Consider the following 20,664-nt stretch of genomic DNA (forward strand, 5'->3'; position numbering starts at 1 on the left):
AATCATAAAATGTTTATTTTGTCTTAAATATTGGATTTGTGTTTTCAATGTCGAAGATTTTAGACGATATTGAGTTAGAGACTTAGCTACTTTAATAAAGTTAAGTTGACAAATTTTATATGATTTTGTACTAGCTAGGGATTGCTATTTATTACATTCATTCTTCCAGACTAAAAGGCAGATTTTCAGACCAAACAAATTAAAAAGTAGTCATAAAATGGAGCAATTTTGACCTAAGTTACAGACGTCTTATTGCTTTACCTTGCATTGATTTCACACCTCTATATTAATTGTTACTGAACACCTGATAGGAAGGAATTTTATCCGTGGATGGTATCTAGCCAAGGATTTTGGTTTTAATTATCTAAATAACTATCCAAAGAACACATTCAGTTCTTATTTTAGACACCGGGTAGATATGAATAAGGAAAATGACTATTGGTCTTCAGACTAGTCATGCCCTCAAACTACAATGTATGTATACAGGTAATGTGATAATGATATATTTTTGCAGGTAGGATATTGGAAATCAAATGATGGAAGAGGATGTTTACCCTGTCATTGTAGTTTAATTGGTTCTAGAAGTAATGAATGTGATACCAGAACAGGGCGATGTACATGTCGTCAGGGTATTGGTGGTAGACAATGTGATCAATGTTTACCTGGCTACTATGGTTTCGACTATATTGGTTGCAGAGGTAAATATAAATCTTTCAAATAACATAATATGCATGCAATAACAGGGTTGAAATACCTTCTTTTTTTCCGGATTAGCCAGTGGAGTTTATTTACTGAACACATCTCTAAAAATGGACTGAAATTGTATTTTAGGAATTTCTAGCTTATTTTTTATGAGAATATTTTACTTATAAGTAATGTTAAAACAAGATGCTTGCTTGTGAAGTAATTGAAGTTTAGATTGTAAATATATTATCTTTATTTTCACAGAATGTGAACCATGTACTAAACGAGGACATATTTGTGACCCTGTAAGTGGTAGATGTGTCTGTCCACCATTAACTACAGGTTTGAGTTGTGAGAGATGTGAAGATTATAGTTGGAGTTATGATCCACGTACTGGTTGTAAGGTATGTGAAGATTATAGTTAGGGTTATGATAGACTTGGTGATAATAGTTTGAGTTAACATTATAGTTGGTTTATGATAGATTTGCTGATAATGCTATCTGATTAAGATACAGATCTATATTTCGTTTCTTTTTTTTTTATACTTCCGCTGGCCTCTACTACATCAGAGGTCATACAAGTGGCTTTTGACCCTATGACATCAAACATTCGATTAACCAATCAGCGTTGATGTTTCTAGTAGGATACCCACAGTTCTGTGCACCTCACACCAAAAACTCGCCATAACAGACTGTTTTAATAGCTAATCCCTGATATCATCCAGAACACGGGTTATATAACAACTCTTCCAGATCCTAGTGTAGTAAAGACAAGTAAAACGAAATTTTGAAATATTAAAAAACGAAACGAAATAGGATCTGTGTTTTAATCAGATTGGCTAATAATGGGACATGCAAAGATTTTAGTTAAGGTTATAATAAACAAGAGAATCATTGTAGAATGTAGCTCTGATACAGTAATTTGTTTCCATAGAATTGTTGTGATTATGTTTACTGACTTATTGACAGAAAGATTTGAGATAGCTGTGAAGGTTATAGTTTTGATTATAGTTGGGGTTATGTTATGGTAGACCTAATATGAATATTGAAAGATTTGTGAGATTATAGTTAGGGTAATGAATAATAGACTTACTGATTCAAAGGTCTGTACGTGAGAAAATATTTGCCCCAAATTTATGTTTTTGCCACAAATTAGTGATGCTATGGGTAACATAGGTCTTAATCTCAATAATTTAAGAGAATAATAATTATTTACTATAGATATGTTTAATTTTCAGTCGTGTAATTGCAGTTCACAAGGTTCTAGAGTGAAACAGTGTAATAAAGATACAGGTGCATGTTTATGTGAATCTAACTATGAAGGATATAGTTGTGATCAGTGTTTATATGGTTATTATAATTTTCCTATATGTGATAGATGTAACTGTAATAGTAACGGTACTAAACAAGAATCCTGTAATAGTCAAGCAGTTTGTCAGTGTAATTATTCTGGTCAATGTCAGTGTAAGGTAAGTTGATTTATTTACATACACTTGTGTATGTCCAATTACGGATCTTATAACCAGCATCATGATCAGAAATGAGCTATTGGAAAAATATAACAGCCATTATTGTTTTCACTCATATATAAAATATACAAACATTTTGATAATTCTAGTTTGACATAAAAAATTTAAAAAATATCTGTTATCTATTCAAACTTTGCAAACATCATTTTTATGGATTATCAGATTTATGTACGGACCCACAGAATATAGATTTCAAATACTTGGATACGCTGGAAAGTGAATGTTTATTAATTCTTTTCTAAATTAAAAAAGGTTGAATTTGAGTCAGATTTTTACTTTCAATTTAGACTTATGTGGTAGGAAATTATTTATTTGGTATTTGATAAGGGCATGTACAGAACTAAAAATATACACCTGTCTACTTGTCATCCACATGTGATTTTTATGTCCAAGTAGTAAGTAATAGTAAGGTTGACATTTTACTTAAAGGGCGTATTGCTATGTTTATTTGGAACCTTGAAATAGACAAAAATGGTGATTTATATTCAAATTTTTTGAAAAAAATGTTGTAATTTCTAATCAGTTATGTTCGGGGAAATATGTGAACAATTCAAATTGAATGGCAGTCATTTACAACTGCTTAGTGCATTCTACACGTTTTTTAAATTATTATTTTGTTGTTTGTGAATCAGCCTTTATTAATTATTTCCACGTTGTGTTGTAGGATATGTTTTTATTTGTGCATTACAAAAAGACAATCCAAACCATAGGGTACCCGACTCATGTACTAAGTATAAAATGTTACTGTCTGTTCCAGGCGATACTATGACTCGAAAATTGCTTACTATTTCTTCAATTTTTAATTAAAATGGTTAAAACTTCACGACCTGTCTTGAATTGTCACCCCATTACTTTCTTCGTCGAACCTTAACGCCTATAAATTCGATAAAATCCTATATTCTCTTGTAAATTTCACATTCTTCGACACTAATCAATTTCTCAGAACATAAACATTATCACTGCGCTTGCGTAAGTTGGGTCACTCTTAGGGGTATAAGGCTTAAGGTATTCCACAAATCGGGTGCATTCGGTTAATAATATTTGTATGGGAGGAGATTCGCCCGTTTGTTTTGCGGCAATGCGAGGGGTGTTGGTGTGCGTAAGTGTGTGTGTGTTTAGGTTTATTTGGTTACCGGTATTTTAATATTCCTTAGAGATATGCATAGTATTGCATGTCTCCTAAAATATTCCTCACAGAACACTTATTTTCAGCATTAGATGGCATGGTAACCTTTCTGATAAAGTGTAAATTTGTACGATATCTTACAATTTTATGGAATTAAATAGTTTTGATTAACAGTATTTATTTTTACTTATATTCGCGTTCCAAAGGCACACAAGATTTGTTTCAGATATTGTCGTAGAACAGATAGAAAAAAATGAATCATAGAAAATATAATTCCTTGAATAATGGATCATCCTTTCATCGCATGCATTTGGAAGTGCACGATGCTGTGTGTATATAAGAAGGTGGATACTTTAATTTTAGCACAAGAACAGGCCTATGTCGCCCGAAGAAACACCAATTTTAAAATCAAAGACGTTAACCGTCTGTTCCTGGAGGCCACGGCTAGTGTGACAACTGGAAACTGGGCTAAGGCATGTCAACACGTCATAGACAAGGTGGAGGATCGGTTTTGGGAAGCTGGAAGATTGAATGAGGAAGTACCACCAATCGTGATTTCGTTCAGGAGTGACAGCGAGTATGAGTGTGAGAGTGAGGATTTGGGCGACAATTTCAGTGAAGAGTGTGATAGTGAAAATGTTGCTGAGAATATTGATGGCGGTGGTGTTGCGAATGAAGATTCGAGTGATGATGATATAAACGTGTGTAGTGTATGAGATTGTGAGAACCCACCGGGAAGTGAATCGGAGGCGATTGTGGATTGGGTGGGCTGTGTACTGTGTGAAAGGTGGATGCATGTGAAAGTACAGGGAAAGAGATTGATGTAAGCGCAAGTGTGGTGAAGTGTGTAGATTTTGTACATAAATTGTATGATACATATAGCGTGAATGTAGGCCAGACAACTTCTGTAATATATATTATATATAATCGGGGAATTTTCTGTGAATTTGTGTAAAAGGTAGACTTGCAGAAATTGAATTAAGTTCAAGATGAATCAAAAAGAATAAATTAAATGTAAAACAAAAAAAAAACACCTGTGGTCTGAACACACGCATTTACGTGCCATTCCGTTGTCTGTCATATTATCACTTGCTTAGGGACATTTCACAAAATCAAACAAGAAAAAGAGTAGGCTATATATATAAAAATACCTTAGGAGCACCCCCTTTCAATTGGATTAAATCTTTTAAAAAAGAAAAGAAAACTCTATCAATATATTGCCATAACTATGGTGGTCCACCAAGGTATATATATTTCGAAAAAGTGCTACAAGACCACGATTTGGCGGTCTGAAAATAGTATTAAAAATCGTACAAAGCCAAATAAAATCGACAGTTATATATCTATTATTCTAAAGCCAGATAGACAATTCGTTTGAATTGTCATTTAGCCTACTTCCAAATTTCCATGACGTGTCACTACAATATGGTGTCAAACTTTATATGTAGTTTATATCAATTTCGAAAAGCCACGGGACTGGGGCTGCCAATTTAATATCTAAGGCAGTGGAGTAAACAACTGTTTAGCAAATTTATATTACCTCCCGTAAATAGCTTATTAAAGCAAATTATATTCTACTGAGCCGAAACAACTATTTAAACATGCAAGTAGGACGAAACAACCCCAAGTCAAATCCACACCCCTGTTCGATTTGGTTTATTCCAAATAACTAGGTCAAGCATGGCTGTCTTCATTACCGCGAAATAAATAAACAACGATTTTTCAAGAGAGAAAGGTTATATAGCTTGGTCTGAAATTAGTTAACGTGCGGTAGATAGTAAAGGGGTGACAATTTCAGGTAGGTCGTTAAATTTTAACCATTTTAATTAAAAATTGAAGAAATAGCAAGCAATTTTCGAGTCGTAGTGTTGCCTGGAACAGACAGTAATTGTGTTTTAAATATTGGATATTATAGGATCCTATAGTTTCACGTCAAGATAACAACATCAATATTGATCGAAATTGATCAATATTGAATTCTAATTCGTGGTTTTAATTTCGAATATTATGGAAAATATTGAGTTAGAAACTTAGCTCCTTTCATTTTTCAGTAAATTTACTTAAGACAACAATGCTCACATATATTTAGTTCTGATGAAATGAATTAACTAGGAATAAATACTGCGAAAAGCAGTGATGAATTCCAGTTTACACAGAACTGGGATGTACAGTTGTAGACTAGCAAAGTTATTAGCTAACACAGACAATTAATAATAACTAATTTCACACCATCTATGCTTGTTTTCATCTGTTTAAAAATAGTTTGTAGCAATAACATTATGAAATATCCATTTATATATAACTAAATTATAAATTAGATACATATCCCGAAGTCATATTTAGTTGACCTAATTTAATTATTAGTAAATAATTATTGTGCCTAGTATGAAATTGCCAACAGCTCATTTCCCCATTAACATAGCCATTTAAAACACTCAAAATAATGTCCAAAAATAAAATTTATGTATGATTTACTCGAAAATTCGACAAAATCAAATACTTATTATTTCATAATGCATACATTTCCAATGGTGTAGTTACCTGTATTGGGGATTGAATAATTGGCCTTTATATTCAATTTAAAGCCTGATTTTGTTAAATTATTGATACTTGGCAGATTCCAAGTGTAATCTTGACCCAAAACAGATGCAGATTCAAGAAATTTTTTACCTTGCCCATGTCAAAGAAATAAAAAATGTTTAAATGGAACAATATAATTATTATATGGCTGCATGGAAATGTGGTTGTATATTGCCGTCGTCCCCATCCGTTTATCATCTGATTGTTTTGGAATTGATATATACTATTCAAAAAAAGTAGGGGATATTTGATTTTGGGGGCATAATACTAAAATATGCAAATGACTACGAAAAAAGTCACTATAGAACCTAACAGAAGAAACATTTCCAGTTACATGTGACGCCCAAACGCACCAATAGCTACCGCATGGAATGCAGGTGATGCTTGGGATCATCATGGGGGTCCAACCCAAGATTTGCACGACTCTGACTTTGCATGTTACAGTCATTGTGGCATTGAATTCCAGGGTGGAAACATCAGTTTAATTGTTTTAGTGACCAGAAAACAAATTTTGATATGCGTCGGCTTACCCAAAATGAAAGGTTACGTGCCCTTGGCATGCTACAGATCGGCACAACACAGGCGGTTGTGGCGCGGACGATGAATGTTTCTCAGTCTTTCATAAGCAGGCTATGGTCCAGATACCGTGATACACAATCTGTACAGGACAGACCACGCTCAGGTCGACCAAGGGCGACAACTCAAGCCCAGGATCGATTTATCCGTACCTTGGCCTTGAGAAATCGTGTCATCACAGCAAATCAGATCAGCGCTCGTCTTCAAACAGACACTGGTGTGAGAGTGAGTGGCCAGACGATTCGGAATCGACTGCATAGGGGTCACCTTCGCGCCCGACGTCCTCGCGTGATCCCTTGTTTGAGAGATCATCACATTCAGGCAAGACGTCGTTGGTGTAGAGATCGTCAACACTGGGATAATCGACGCTGGAGCAATGTGATGTTTTCAGATGAGTCAAGGTTCACTGTTGATTTTTTGGACAGACGTAGGAGGGTGTGGCGTCGTCGAAACGAGCGCTTCCAAGACGTTAACGTCATCAGACATGATCGATTTGGGGGTGGTTCTGTTATGGTGTGGGGAGGCATCACTGTTGCTGGAAGAACGGCTTTACATGTTGTTGCAGGGCGTGTTACAGGCCAGTACTACCGGGACAACATCTTGGCAGTCCATGTTGTGCCGTTCGCACGACGTCATGGCCGCCGTTTCATCTTCCAGGATGACAACGCAAGATGTCACAGGGCCAGGATCGTTACAGGTTACCTCCAACAACAGAACATCACCACATTACCTTGGCCAGCACTGAGTCCCGACCTCTCCCCCATCGAGCATGTCTGGGACATGCTTGGACAGAGGTTACGTCAACGTCAACAGCGTCCTGCCAATGTCCAAGAACTTGCTGCTGCGTTGCAACAGGAATGGGACAATCTGGACCAAAATGACCTTAGACGTCTCATTAGGAGTATGCCACGTCGGATCAATGCTTGTTTGGCAAACAGAGGAGGATTTACCCGTTACTGACTTGGTTGTGATGCTGTGGTAACTTTGCTGTTTGACCCCGGGTATCATTTTACCCTTATAATGGTCAGTCTGTGCCTTACTTAGTCTAACGATCATTTGGAATAAATCGATGAATGTGAACTTCATTTCATTTTGTCATTTGTTTCTTCGTCAGTTTCATTAGGTGACTTTAATAACACTTAAAAATCAAATATCCCCTACTTTTTTTGAATAGTATATGTTGTTTACATTAGTGAGATGAAGAAGGCTATATATTTTTGATAATTTCCGTTAATTTCTTCTGGAGTTATGGCCCTTGTTTCACTTTGTTGCACCTTGTGAACGCTCTAATGACATAAGTTATAATCCGATCTGTATGAAATTGATATGCATCACATATACTAGTGAAACAAAGAAGCCTATTGAATTTCAGCAATTACTGTTAATTACTTCTGGAGGTTTTGTCCCTTGTTTCACTTTGTTGCACCTTGTGAACGTTCTAAAGACAAAAAATTATCATGCGATTTGTAACAAATTTATATCCATCACTTAAATTAGTGAAACGAAGAAGCTTATTGAATTTCAGCAAATTCCATTAATTGCATCTAGAGTTATTGTCCTTGTTTCTCATTGTTGCACCTTGTGAACCAAGTTATCATCCAATCTGCCTGGCAACCTATCTTAGGATAATTTGTGACGTGATTGGCCTTGAAGATAAGTTAGTTGCAGAGGCGACATGTAGCTACATGTAGATTTTTATACGCCCGTATTTTCATGTGGACGTATATTGTCGTCGCCCCTGTCCGAACGTCTGTTCGTCCATCCGTCGTGCCATGGTGGCTAAGTGGGAAAGACGCTGGCTCTCTAGCCTGGACATCAGGTTGTTCGATCCCTGCATTGGCCGGGAAAGTCCATCCAGATTTTCTGCCGTGGTTCCCCCTTGTCAGTGATGAGACGAAAAACCGAGGTCCCATGTACACATTGGCGTGCACTTAAAACATTCCTTGGCACTTGGAATTCGATATAAGAGTAGGCTGTAGCGCCGCTGTCCGGGCAAAATATCCTTCATATCACACTGTATGGCCCCTGATTGTAAGAAAAATCTTGGGTTTTTTTTTTAGCTTGTTCTCTGTCCATCTCTTTCAAAATGTGGGCATATCTTGCATGGCAACTGCTTGTTTAATGTTTTAGTTGAATGTAGAAGGAAGACGATGTGACAACTGTAAAAGAAACTCATTTGGTTTTGATCTAACAAATCCATATGGCTGTACACAATGCTTCTGTTTTGGCAGAAGTCAGACTTGTCAACAATCTTCATATGCATGGACAACAGTAAGTTCATTTAAACATGAGTTCAAGAGAAGGTCATTTTGGGACTAACATATGGTATATTTATTTTTCAAGGAGGAAAGTCAAGGACCCAGAGAAAAACCACGGTTTTAGGCAGTCAACCCTACTCCTTGTCATGTAATAGCTCATTTTTAAGCGACAAACCCTTGACTCAGTGACGTGTCTTATGATATAAGTGCAATCGTTAATCCACTCGGCCATTGATTTCACCCATCCCTTTTCAAATAAATTAAACCCCCTTGTTTTACAAGTAAAGTATAATTTACTGTTAGGTAAATGACGGTCATTTTGTTGTAGCCAGATTTGTAGATCCGTTCAAGTGCAGAATTGGTCATCAGAGTTCCAAATATAGATATGTAACTTGGAATATTATTATTATTGTTTACAGATCAATCTACCTGTACAGCGAATACTTATTAACCCATCTGCTGAACATATGGTTTATAAATTTTTTGGCTATGATGCAATAGCAACTGGCATTAAAAGTGTTAAAGTTCCTGAAAATGATGTCAATAATATTTTATATTGGAGTTTACCTGAAGCTATGTTGGGAGATAAGGTTAGATATAGATGATACTTTTTAACAATCCTCTTTCACATTAAATCTATATTATATGGATAATTTTTATTTATTTTGTTTGAAAATTGGAAATCATACAATTTTGTTTGTATGATTGTATGATTTGCTTTACTCATAAAGATTATATGTACTATAGAGGCACAGATTTATTACATGGGACCAAGTAAGCGCCCCTAAGGTTCACAATAATAAAACAATAACAAAATGAACTAGACTTGCTCGCAAAGCTGAAGGCTTTCACCATACCCAGACGTTACACGGTCGCCGGATACAAGACAAAGACTAACACCCCCCCCACCCCCCGAGACACACATGCATAACTCAGATATTGACATGTTCTTTACATACGCATTACAATAGAAGGGAATAGAAAAATAAAGTTGAACAATTCACATCATAATAATCTTAGATTGGTCGAATCGGACAGACTTTGGCAGGGTTCAAAATTTGTGAAATTGGAACGAAGGAATTTTTATACGCCGATACATTTTTCAGCAAAGTCCGTCATTCGTCTTATACTCCGTTTCGATTTATATATGGAAGGTAAAAAAAATGAAACCCCGAAATTTATTTGGCCGTAAACCGTAGTAAATGTTGCTCTAATACAACGAGCGAGTGACACCAACTGCTAAATAATCCCATTCGACTCTAAGCACGCGCTATCGTCTAAAACAATTACCGTAACTACTTACGTTATTCCAATCAAAATATTCGTCAACATTTCTTAGCTTGTTTATTTATTTATTTAAAAACATAAACCCCATTCAAAATATGATCATAAATCCGACAATATGCCATCAAAATAGAATCTTTTCTCCCGACATCAGACGTATTAGATTCGGCACGTTTACACCTCTTAATTCCACGTGTCTCGCGAGATTTCTACTTTCATTTTGCGTGTGTGTGAAATAGCTTTATTTAACTTCAGCTGCTACTGAAGAAATATCACAGACAAGTTATCGGACATAATGTATATTCATTTGGGGTGTTCTATACTATTAGGATATCTGACATATATGAATAATGTCTACGGCCGAAATCAAGGAGATTAAAGCATGAGACAATGGAGAAATCACGGGTTAATCACGTAGATTAAGTTTATTGGATTGATATATAGTCCGACAAAGGAGAAGCAATGACTTCTGTTCAGGATTGAATTGATGAATCGTCCGACAAAGAATTAAGTCAGCCAATCCAGGCAGATTAAGTAGTTAATCAAGGTAGCCATATAGACGGTATAAAACGATAAATACTTTGATCACTTAATTACCTAATTTATACAGCCTATTATCAACAATAATCGGGCTTGAGTAATAGTTATACACTCAGTCCACTATATTAATTTTGGAATTTTGAATATTATTTACCATGTCTTGATGTCCGTTTGGGCATATTCCTGGTCGGACAATTTAGGACGTTTGGAAAATAGCGTCGGATATGTCCGGAATATACGGGCAAAATCCCATCACTGATGTGGATGTATATTGTCGTCACCCCTGTCAGTCCGTCCACAATTGTTTGTGGACACTCTACAGGTCACAATTCTTATCCGATTTCAACGAAACTTGAAATATAGGTTTATCTCCATAAGATCTCGGTTCCTTTCGATATTGGCATGTATCGGATGGTAACTTCATGGATTATGGCCCCTGATTGTATGAAAAATTATGTTTTTATACGCCCACATTTTCATGTGGACGTATATTGTCGTCGCCCCTGTCCGTCCGACCACAATTGTTTGTGGACACTCTACAGGTCACAATTCTTATCCGATTTTGACAAAACTTGAAATATAGGTTTATCTCCAAAAGATCTCGGCTGCTTTCAGTATTGGCATGTATCGGATCGAAACTTCATGGATTATGGCCCATGTTTGTACGAAAAATCTCGTTTTTAGCTTGTGGACCCTATAGAGGTCACAATTTTTATCCGATTGTGTTGAAACTTGAAATGTAGGTTTATAACCTAAAGATCTCGGTTCCTTTCGATATTCACGCATATCAGACAGTAACTTCGTGAATTATGGCCCCTGATTGTACGAAAAATCGGTTTTTAGCTTGTGGACCCTATAGCGGTCATAATTTTTATCCGATTTAAAAAAACGTATTAATATATCACCGTTACACCCTAAGGACAACTGAGTTCGAATTTTGTGAAAATCGGATCATAATTGACAGACAAAATGGCCGCCGTTCATTCTCAAATAGCATAAAAATATGGTATATAAAGGTTGTGGACCCTATAGAGGTCACAATTTTTAGCCGATTTTGTTGAAACTTGAAATGTTAGTTTATAACCCAAAGATCTCGGTTCCTTTCAATATTAATATGGTATATCAAGGTTGTGGACCCTATAGAGGTCACAATTTTAATTCGATTTTGTTGAAACTTGAAATGTAAGTTTATAATCTAAAGATCTCGGTTCCTATCGATATTCGCGCATATCGGACCGTAACTTCCTGAATTATGGCCCCTGATTGTACGAAAAATCACGTTTTTAGCTTGTAGACCCTATAGAGGTCATAATTTTTATCCGATTTAAAAAAAACGTTTTAGTATATCACCATTACACCCTAAGGACAGCTGTGTTCAAATTTCGTGAAAATCGGCCCAAAATTGACAGACAAAATGGCCGCCGTTCGTTTTCAAATAGCAAAAAAATATGGTATATCAAGGTTGTGGACCCTATAGAGGTCACAATTTTTATCCGATTTTCTTGAAACTTGAAATGTAAGTTTATAACCCAAAGATCTTGGTTCCTTTCGATATTTGCGCATATCATATTGAAATTTTCTGAATTATGGCCCTTGATTGTAGGAAAAATTGCAATTTTAGGTTGTGGACCCTATAGAGATCATAATTTTTATCGATTTAGAACAAACATTTTAGTATATCACCGTTACACCCTAAGGACAGCTGCATTCGAATTTCGTGAAAATCGTCCCAAAACTGACATACAAAATCGCCGCCCCTTGTTCTCAAATAGCAAAAAAATATGGTATATCAAGGTTGTAGACCCTATAGAGGTCACAATTTTTATCCGATTTTCCTGAAACTTGAAATGTAAGTTTATAACCCAAAGATCTCGGTTCCTTTCGATGTTTGCGCATATCGAATTGTAATTACCTCAATTATGGCCCTTGATCGTAGGAAAAATCACTTTCTTTTTAGCTTCTCTATCCATCTCTCGAAAATGTGGGCGTATCCTGCCTGGCAGCCGCTGGTTATTCGATTTTGTTGAAACTTGAAATGTAAGTTTATAACCCAAAGATCTTGGTTCCTTTCGATATTTGCGCATATCGGATTGTAATTTCCTGAATTATGGCCCTTGATTGTAGGAAAAATCACTTTCTTTTTAGCTTGTTCTCTATCCATCTCTCGAAAATGTGGGCGTATCCTGCCTGGCAGCCGCTGGTTAGCTTGTGGACCCTATAGAGGTCACAATAATTTTTATCCGATTTTATTGAAACTTGAAATATAACCGTTTGAATATATTACCCTTACACCCTAAGGATGGTTGAGTTCGAATTTCGTAAAAATCAGACCAAAACGACAGACAAAATGGCCCCCCCTCGTACTCAACCATCCTTAAGGTGTAACGGTGATACACTAAAACGTTTTTATACGCCCACATTTTCATGTGGACGTATATTGTCTTCGCCCCTGTTTGTCCGTCCGTCCACAATTTGTTTGTGGACACTCTACAAGTTACAATTTTTATCTGATTTCAATGAAACTTGAAATATAGCTTTATGTCCCTAAGATCTAGGTTCCTTTCGATATTGGCATGTATCAGACCATAACTTCATGGATTATGGCCCCTGATTGTACGAAAAATCACGTTTTTAGCTTGTGGACACTCTAGAGGTCACAATTTTGACCCGATTTTGATGAAACTTGCAATGCACGTTTATAACCCACAGATCTTGGTTCCTTTAGATATTTGCGCATATCAGATCGTAACTTCCTGAATTATGGCCCCTGATTGTACGAAAAATCGTGTTTTGGGCTTTTGGTCCCTCCAGAGGTCACAATTTTTATCCAATTTAAAAAAACGTTTTAATATATCAACGTTTTAGTATATCACCGTTACACCCTAAGGACGGCTGAGTTTGAATATCGTGAAAATCGGCCCAAAATTGACAGACAAAATGGCCGCCGTTCATTCTCAAATAGCATAAAAATATGGTATATCAAGGTTTTGGACCCTATAGAGGTCACAATTTTTATCCGATTTTGTTGAAACTTGAAATGTAAGTTTATAACCCAAAGATCTCAGTTACAACGCAATGAAGGCTGAATTCGAATTTCGTGAAAATTGGCCCAAAACTGACGGACAAAATGGCCGCCGCTTGTACATGAATATTGTAAAAATATGGTATATATGGTTGTGGACCCAGTAGAGGTCACAATTTTAATCCGATTTTGATGAAACTTAAAATGCACGTTTAAAACCCAAAGATCTTGGTTTCTCTCAATATTTGCGCATATCGAATCGTAACTTCCTGAATTATGGCCCCTGATTGTCGAAAAATCTCCTTTTTTTATATGCCCACATTTTCATGTAGACGTATATTGTCGTCACCCCTGTCCGTCCGGACGTCCGTCCGTCCATCCACAATTTGTTTGTGGACACTCTACAGTTCACAATTCTTATCCGATTTTGACGAAACTTGAAATATAGGTTTATTTCCAAAAGATCTTGGCTGCTTTCGATATTGGCATGTATCGGATCGAAACTTCATGGATTATTTCCCTGTTTGTACGAAAAATCGCATTTTTAGCTTGTGGACCCTATAGAGGTAATAATTTTTATCCGATTTAAAAAAACGTATTATTATATCACCGATACATCCTAAGGACGGCTGAGTTCGAATTTCATGAAAATTGACAGACAAAATGACCGCCGTTCGTTCTCAAATAGCGTAAAAATATGGTATATCAAGGTTGTGGACCCTATAGAGGTCACAATTTTTATCTGATTTTGTTGAAACTTGAAATGTAAGTTTATAACCCAAAGATCTCGGTTCCTTTTGATATTCGCGCATATCGGACCATAACACTTCCGGAATTATGGCCCCTGATTGTACAAAAAATAGCTTTTTTAGCTTGTGGACCCATAGAGGTCATAATTTTTATCCGATTTAAAAAACTGTATTATTATATCACCATTATACCCTAAGGATGAATGAGTTCAAATTTTATGAAAATCGACCCAAAATTGACAGACAAAATGGCCACCATTCGTTCTCAAATAGCGTAAAAATATGGTATATCAAGGTTGTGGACCCTATAGAGGTCACAATTTTTATCCGATTTTGTTGAAACTTGAAATGTAAGTTTATAACCCAAAGATCTCGGTTCCTTTCGATATTTGCGCATATCGGACCGTAACTTCCTGAATTATGGCCCCTGATTGTACGAAAAATCGCGCTTTTAGTTTGTGGACCCTATAGAGGTCATAATTTTTATCTGATTTAAAAAAACGTATTATTATATCACCGTTACACCCTAAGGACGAATGAGTTTGAATTTCATGAAAATCGGCCCAAAATTGACAGACAAAATGGCCACTGTTCGTTCTCAAATAGTGTAAAAATATGGTATATCAAGGTTGTGGACCCTATAGAGGTCACAATTTTTATCCGATTTTGTTGAAACTTGAAATGTAAGTTTATAACCCAGAGATCTCGGTTCCTTTCTATATTCGCGCATATCGGACCGTAACTTCCTGAATTATGGCCCCTGATTGTACGAAAAATCACTTTCTTTTTAGCTTGTTCTCTATCCATCTCTCGAAAATGTGGGCGTATCCTGCCTGGCAGCCGCTGGTTTCGCTTGTGGTCCCTCTGAAGGTCACAATTATTATCCGATTTCAAAAAAACATTATATCACCGTTACACCGTAATGAAGGTTGAGTTTGAATTTCGTAAAAATCAGACCAAAACTGACCGACAAAATGGCCGCCCCTCTTACGCAAATAGTGTAAATATCTGGTATATCAAGGTTGTTGACCCTCTGGAGGTCACAATTTTGTGCCGATTTTGATGAAACTTGAAATGCATGTTTATAACCAAAGATCTTGGTTCCTTTTGATATTGGCGCATATCGGATCGTAACTTCCTGGATTATGGTCCCTGATTGTACAAAAACTCAGATTTGTACATGGCTTGTTCTCTATCCATCTCCTGCAAAATGTGGGCGTATCCTGCCTGGCAGCCGTTGGTTTTAAATCGGATAAAAAATAAGAGCTCTATAGGGTCCACAAGACTAAAAACGCAATTTCTCGTACAATCAGGGGCCATAATTCCGGAAGTTAAGGTCCAGTATGTGCGAATATCGAAAGGAACCGAGATCCACAACCTTGATATATCATATTTTTATGCTATTTGAGTAAGAGGGGCGGCCATTTTGTCTGTCAGTTTTGGTCTGATTTTTACTAAATTCGAACACAACCATCCTTAGGGTGTAACGGTGATATATTCAAACGTTTTTTTAAATCGCATAAAAATTATGACCGCTTTAGGGTCCACAAGCTAAAAACGCGATTTTCTGTACTATATCCGGGGCCATAATTCAGGACGTTAAAGTCCGATATGCGCGAATATTGACAGGAACCGAGATCTTTGGGCTATAAACTTACATTTCAAGTTTCATCAAAATCAGTAGAAAATTGTGACCTCTAGAGGGTCCACAACCTTGATATACCATATTTTTACACTATTTGAGAACGAGGGACGGCCATTTTGTCTGTCAGTTTTGGGCCGATTTTCACGAAATTCACGAAACCATCCTTAGGATGTAAAAGTAATATACTAAAACGTTTTTTAAATCGGATAAAAATTATGACATCTATAGGGTCCACAAGCTAAAAACGCGAATTTTCGTACAATCAGGGGCCATAATTCAGGAGGTTACGATCTGATATGCACAAATATCAAAAGGAACCGAGATATTTGGGTTATAAACTTACATTTCAAAAACACTGTATCAAAATTATTCTAAGTCAAAAATCGTGTGGAATGTGGTACCACACACAGGCACATAGGGAGGTCTGACAAGAATTTTTGGATAAAAGGAACTCTTGTGGTGAAAAACACCACAGACCCAAAACACTCTATCAAAATTATTCTAAGTCGTAAATCTTGTGGAATGTGGTAGCACACAGGCATATAGGGATGTCTGAGAAGAAATTTTTGAAAAAATTGATATTTTTTCTATGTCCAATATCTTGTGAAACTCTTGTGGTGAAAAACACCATAGACCCAAAACACTCTATGAATATTATTTTAAGTCGAAAATCGTGTGGAATGTGGTACCACACAGGCATATAGGGATGTCTGAAAAGAAATTTTTTGAAATAATTGATATTTTTTCTATGTCCAATATCTTGTGGATCTCTTGTGGTGAAAAACACCACAGACCCAAAACACACTATGAATACTATTTTAAGTCGAAAGTCTTGTGGAATGTTTTTATTTCCAGAAACCCAATATCTTGTGGAACTCCTGTGGTGAAAAGTTCCACACAAATGCCCCCAAACCTTGCCATAGATGTGAAATTTATAAGCATTATTTTGAATTAGTAAAACGAAAAAGCCTGTTGAATTTCAACAATTTCTGTCGATTACTTCCTGAGTTACGGCACTTGTTTTAGTTTTTAGAACCTTGTGAACCCTCAAACGACGAAAATTATAATGTCATCTGTATGAAATTGTCTATTAAATGCCCCTTATTACTTACAAAAGAATAAATATGCGACAGTACTTATTGACCACTCTGACGATTTAGCTGCTGTGGGCGTATGTTTTGTTGCCTGGCAACCTATCTTCTTTTTGTGGAGGCGTGTGTAGTTGTCCCTGAGAGACTTAAACCAGCCCTTCAGATAATCAGCTGTCTTGTCCAACTTCGCCCCCTGGTCCTCCCACAGCTTGTTCTTCTTTTCAGTCATCCTAAAGTCTGTGAGTTTTATGTCCCAGAGCATGGGTTCTCCTGCAGGAAATCATGCATGGACTTTAGCTTGTTGTTTGGGGCTTGAGATGACATCAAGGCCTTAGATGCCGCCACAGAAAATACTGGGGACGCACTGGATCCTGCACGGGGGTGATATTGGTCGGATGAAGATGGGGACGAGGGTGGGCGTGGAGCTGGTAAGGATGAAGATTGCTTAGATCGGCCCCTTCCTGCAACTTTCCTTGATTTTTTGGGAGGCGTCTTGAGCTATCGACACCCACGTCACGTGACGTCACATGGTCGTCGAAGTACTTCCAACACGTTCTGCGCCAGTTCCGCATAAGTCAAGAACGCTAAAAATTTGCTGGGCACATGCTGTCATATGCTTGTATAAGTTATGTTTACGTTGGGGATAAATTATGAATAAGTTACTCATACGTTAAACATAGGTTATATATTCATTCAGCGCGTTAGAAGTACGTTATATATGTGTCCAAAAAGAGCATCCTCTTGATTTTTAAACTCAGCTTCAGCGTATGCCAGCGTATTGGATAATTATTTCATACGTCGGAATAAGTTGTCTAAAACGTTATAGTGTAACAGTCTGGTGAATACGCTACACGTTCAGTGCGTTCTACACACATTTCAAACACGTTCAGTAAGTTCTAAGGACGTCAGAAGTACGTTGCCTATAGGTTAGAAATAGGTTACCCGTACGCGGCTCAATTGCCCTGCTGGTAGCCGACATATGTCAACCAGACCTGTCAACTCTACCGCATCAAGCGGTAAAGTGCCGCGAAAAGGCCTCATGTACCGCTCTACTGCGCGGTAATAGATTTCTTCCGCATTTTCAAACAAAGAGTTTTTTAATTTTCTCGCCAAAACTATGGAACTGAGGGAAGCAACTCTTTGCATGTAATCAGGACTCAGACTAGCAATTATTTGCCCATTGACTTCAATGTTAAATGGCTGTAACATCACAGGCTGTAGCTTTTTTCTCAACATTCCGTTGGTTCCAATCTTTATAGGCACAATATTTGGCAATCTCCTCATCATAATTTTGTAGGGGTTTGACCATTTAGATTTTTTGCTACACGGATTTGAAGTTGACTGGGGTGAAAATCTCACTTCCGACACAATGATTGCTCTGCAGAAAGACACTTTACACCCCCTATCCCTCCGCTGTAATATCATCAGTATTACCCCAAACTGCTATGAAATTGCAAATTTGATCCCTTTTCACCAATTCTAGACCAAAAAGTCAACCCAAAAATGCAGGAAGAGGGGAGAAAAAAATTATGGGAAAAATTGTCTGTTTATATTTCGCACTACATTTGTGAAGAGGGGAGAAAAAAATTAAGGGAAAAATTGTCTATTTATAACTCGCACTTCATTCGTCCATCATGAAATAAGGGGAAATAATTACTAGTCTTAGTCCAACAATAAAGATCGCGACTTTCGGTTATCAACATCGATTTGGGATATTGTAAGGTGTAATTTAGCTAAGAGATTTATTCTCAAATTCTTTTCAATCTATTTTAGAGTAAATAAAGTGGATATAATTATTGGCAAGTGTTCCAAATACTCTTAAAATGTGTAGCGATAAACTAAACAAATAGCGACCAATTTACGGCAGCAATGGCTGACATTTCCGTTTGCGCGCGTACGTACAGCATCTAATACAATACTTCGAATGCAACACAACCTGGATATTTAATTTCAAGATGGAATACGCCTAGCCGATTCTGACTTACATGGAACACTCTCTCGAATAAATGTAAAAGCAGATTTACGCAATCACAGGAGAAAGAAATCCTGTACATTGAGAGGATAATCGCCATGGGGGGCATGATTAAATCGATACCAATATTTAGTCGTTACGTTATGCAAAACTAATTTTTTACGCCCCCCTCCCCTCTATTCCTAATGTAGAAATACTATAGAATGTAAGAAGCACACCAATTATCTTACATGAAACAATATTGTTAAAAACTCTGGAATGGGGAACACGTCACAAAGATATTTTTTAAAATCATGCTAAGTAAAACAAAAGAAAAGTGTTACTGCCAGTACTACTGGACTGGTAATTTTAATTATTTTTTACGTTACTAATTATTTCATTCTGTACGACTGTAGGCTACATATTCAATTTTGGTTTAATTACATAAATAATTTTAGATATGGTACCATTGCTTGTGTATATTTTATCTATTACCCATTTAATGCAATTTTTGTATTGTTGGGCCTGCAGTTCAGTGTATCATTTCTAAATTAATTACCCTTGGAAGTGCGAATTTACGCGTTTTTGGAAATCTACTGCCAAATCATGGTTTCTACTGCCTTTTTTAAACTACTTTACTGCATTTCAGCTCTGAGGGGTTGACGGGTCTGATGTCCACTTATGGGTAACTTACATGTAACATGCGTGAACGCCTGCATAACTTACCTGTCGCGTACTTCTAACTTACGCCTAACGTGTAAGCAATATGTTGGCATACGCTGAAAATTTTGTGCCGCGTTCGGCGTTAACAACTTATACCATCGTATTTCAGCGTTCTCGTAACTTGATAAAAACATACCCATAACATATTGAATGTACACCAGCGTGTTTGCTAAATTTTTCATACATCGGCATACGCTGATGCTATACGTCAATGTGTGACAGCCCCATTAGAAGATTTTCATTTATAGTTTAACCACTAATTCAGAGATACCTTTTCATCTTTCTGAAGTTTCAGAAAAATCGTTGACGTTGTTTTAAAAAAAATAAGCCTTACAGTTTTTGACTAAAATGCCAAAAAAAAGTGAAAATTTAAAGTTAACATTTCAGAACCAAACTTATATCGCTGGAATCAGATCGATGTCAGCTATCCAAAAAATGTAATCAGAATTGAAAAATTCCAAGAAATAAAAGTTTTCCAATTTTTACCCCAAAAATGAGATCGACAAAGTTTCTAAGTTCGACGGATTTGAACTGCTATCCACTCAGCAATGTCTCCGGCTATCCAAAAATGTAACTATTAAAGAAAGCGTTTGAAAACTAACAGAATTATGTCTGATTTTCATTTTTTGAATTTAAAGTCACCTCCGGTGTTCCTAAAAATTTCGAGATAGCTTTAAGGAGTAACTGTGTAATATCCTCATAAATATTCATATTCAAGCACTGTTCCTTTAAATATCTATAAATAACTCACATGACCTATCACATGATCTGTTGTACACTCTAGGCCTAGTGGTCACAAGACTAGTGGCATCCATATTGTTTTACCATCCAATAAAGCACATGTTCAACAATAAAGCCTTGTCTATTAATCTATAGACCATAATGAGCCAATAGGCCATTACATTG

General features: G+C 36.6%; 1 protein-coding gene across 1 annotated transcript in view; it reads left to right on the forward strand.

Moving 5' to 3' along the window:
• LOC126818819 (laminin subunit alpha-1) overlaps nucleotides 1-20,664 on the forward strand; it is a 295,094-nt gene that overhangs the window by 88,123 nt on the left and 186,307 nt on the right. Inside the window, exons 20-24 of the mRNA XM_050546415.2 lie at nucleotides 515-698; nucleotides 949-1,088; nucleotides 1,923-2,153; nucleotides 8,626-8,766; nucleotides 9,173-9,343. Of these exons, the coding sequence (XP_050402372.1) occupies nucleotides 515-698; nucleotides 949-1,088; nucleotides 1,923-2,153; nucleotides 8,626-8,766; nucleotides 9,173-9,343 (867 nt within the window). The remainder of the gene's footprint in view (nucleotides 1-514; nucleotides 699-948; nucleotides 1,089-1,922; nucleotides 2,154-8,625; nucleotides 8,767-9,172; nucleotides 9,344-20,664) is intronic.

This window comes from Patella vulgata, chromosome 4, assembly GCF_932274485.2.
Source record: "Patella vulgata chromosome 4, xgPatVulg1.2, whole genome shotgun sequence".
In the NCBI taxonomy this organism is placed as follows: domain Eukaryota; kingdom Metazoa; phylum Mollusca; class Gastropoda; family Patellidae; genus Patella; species Patella vulgata.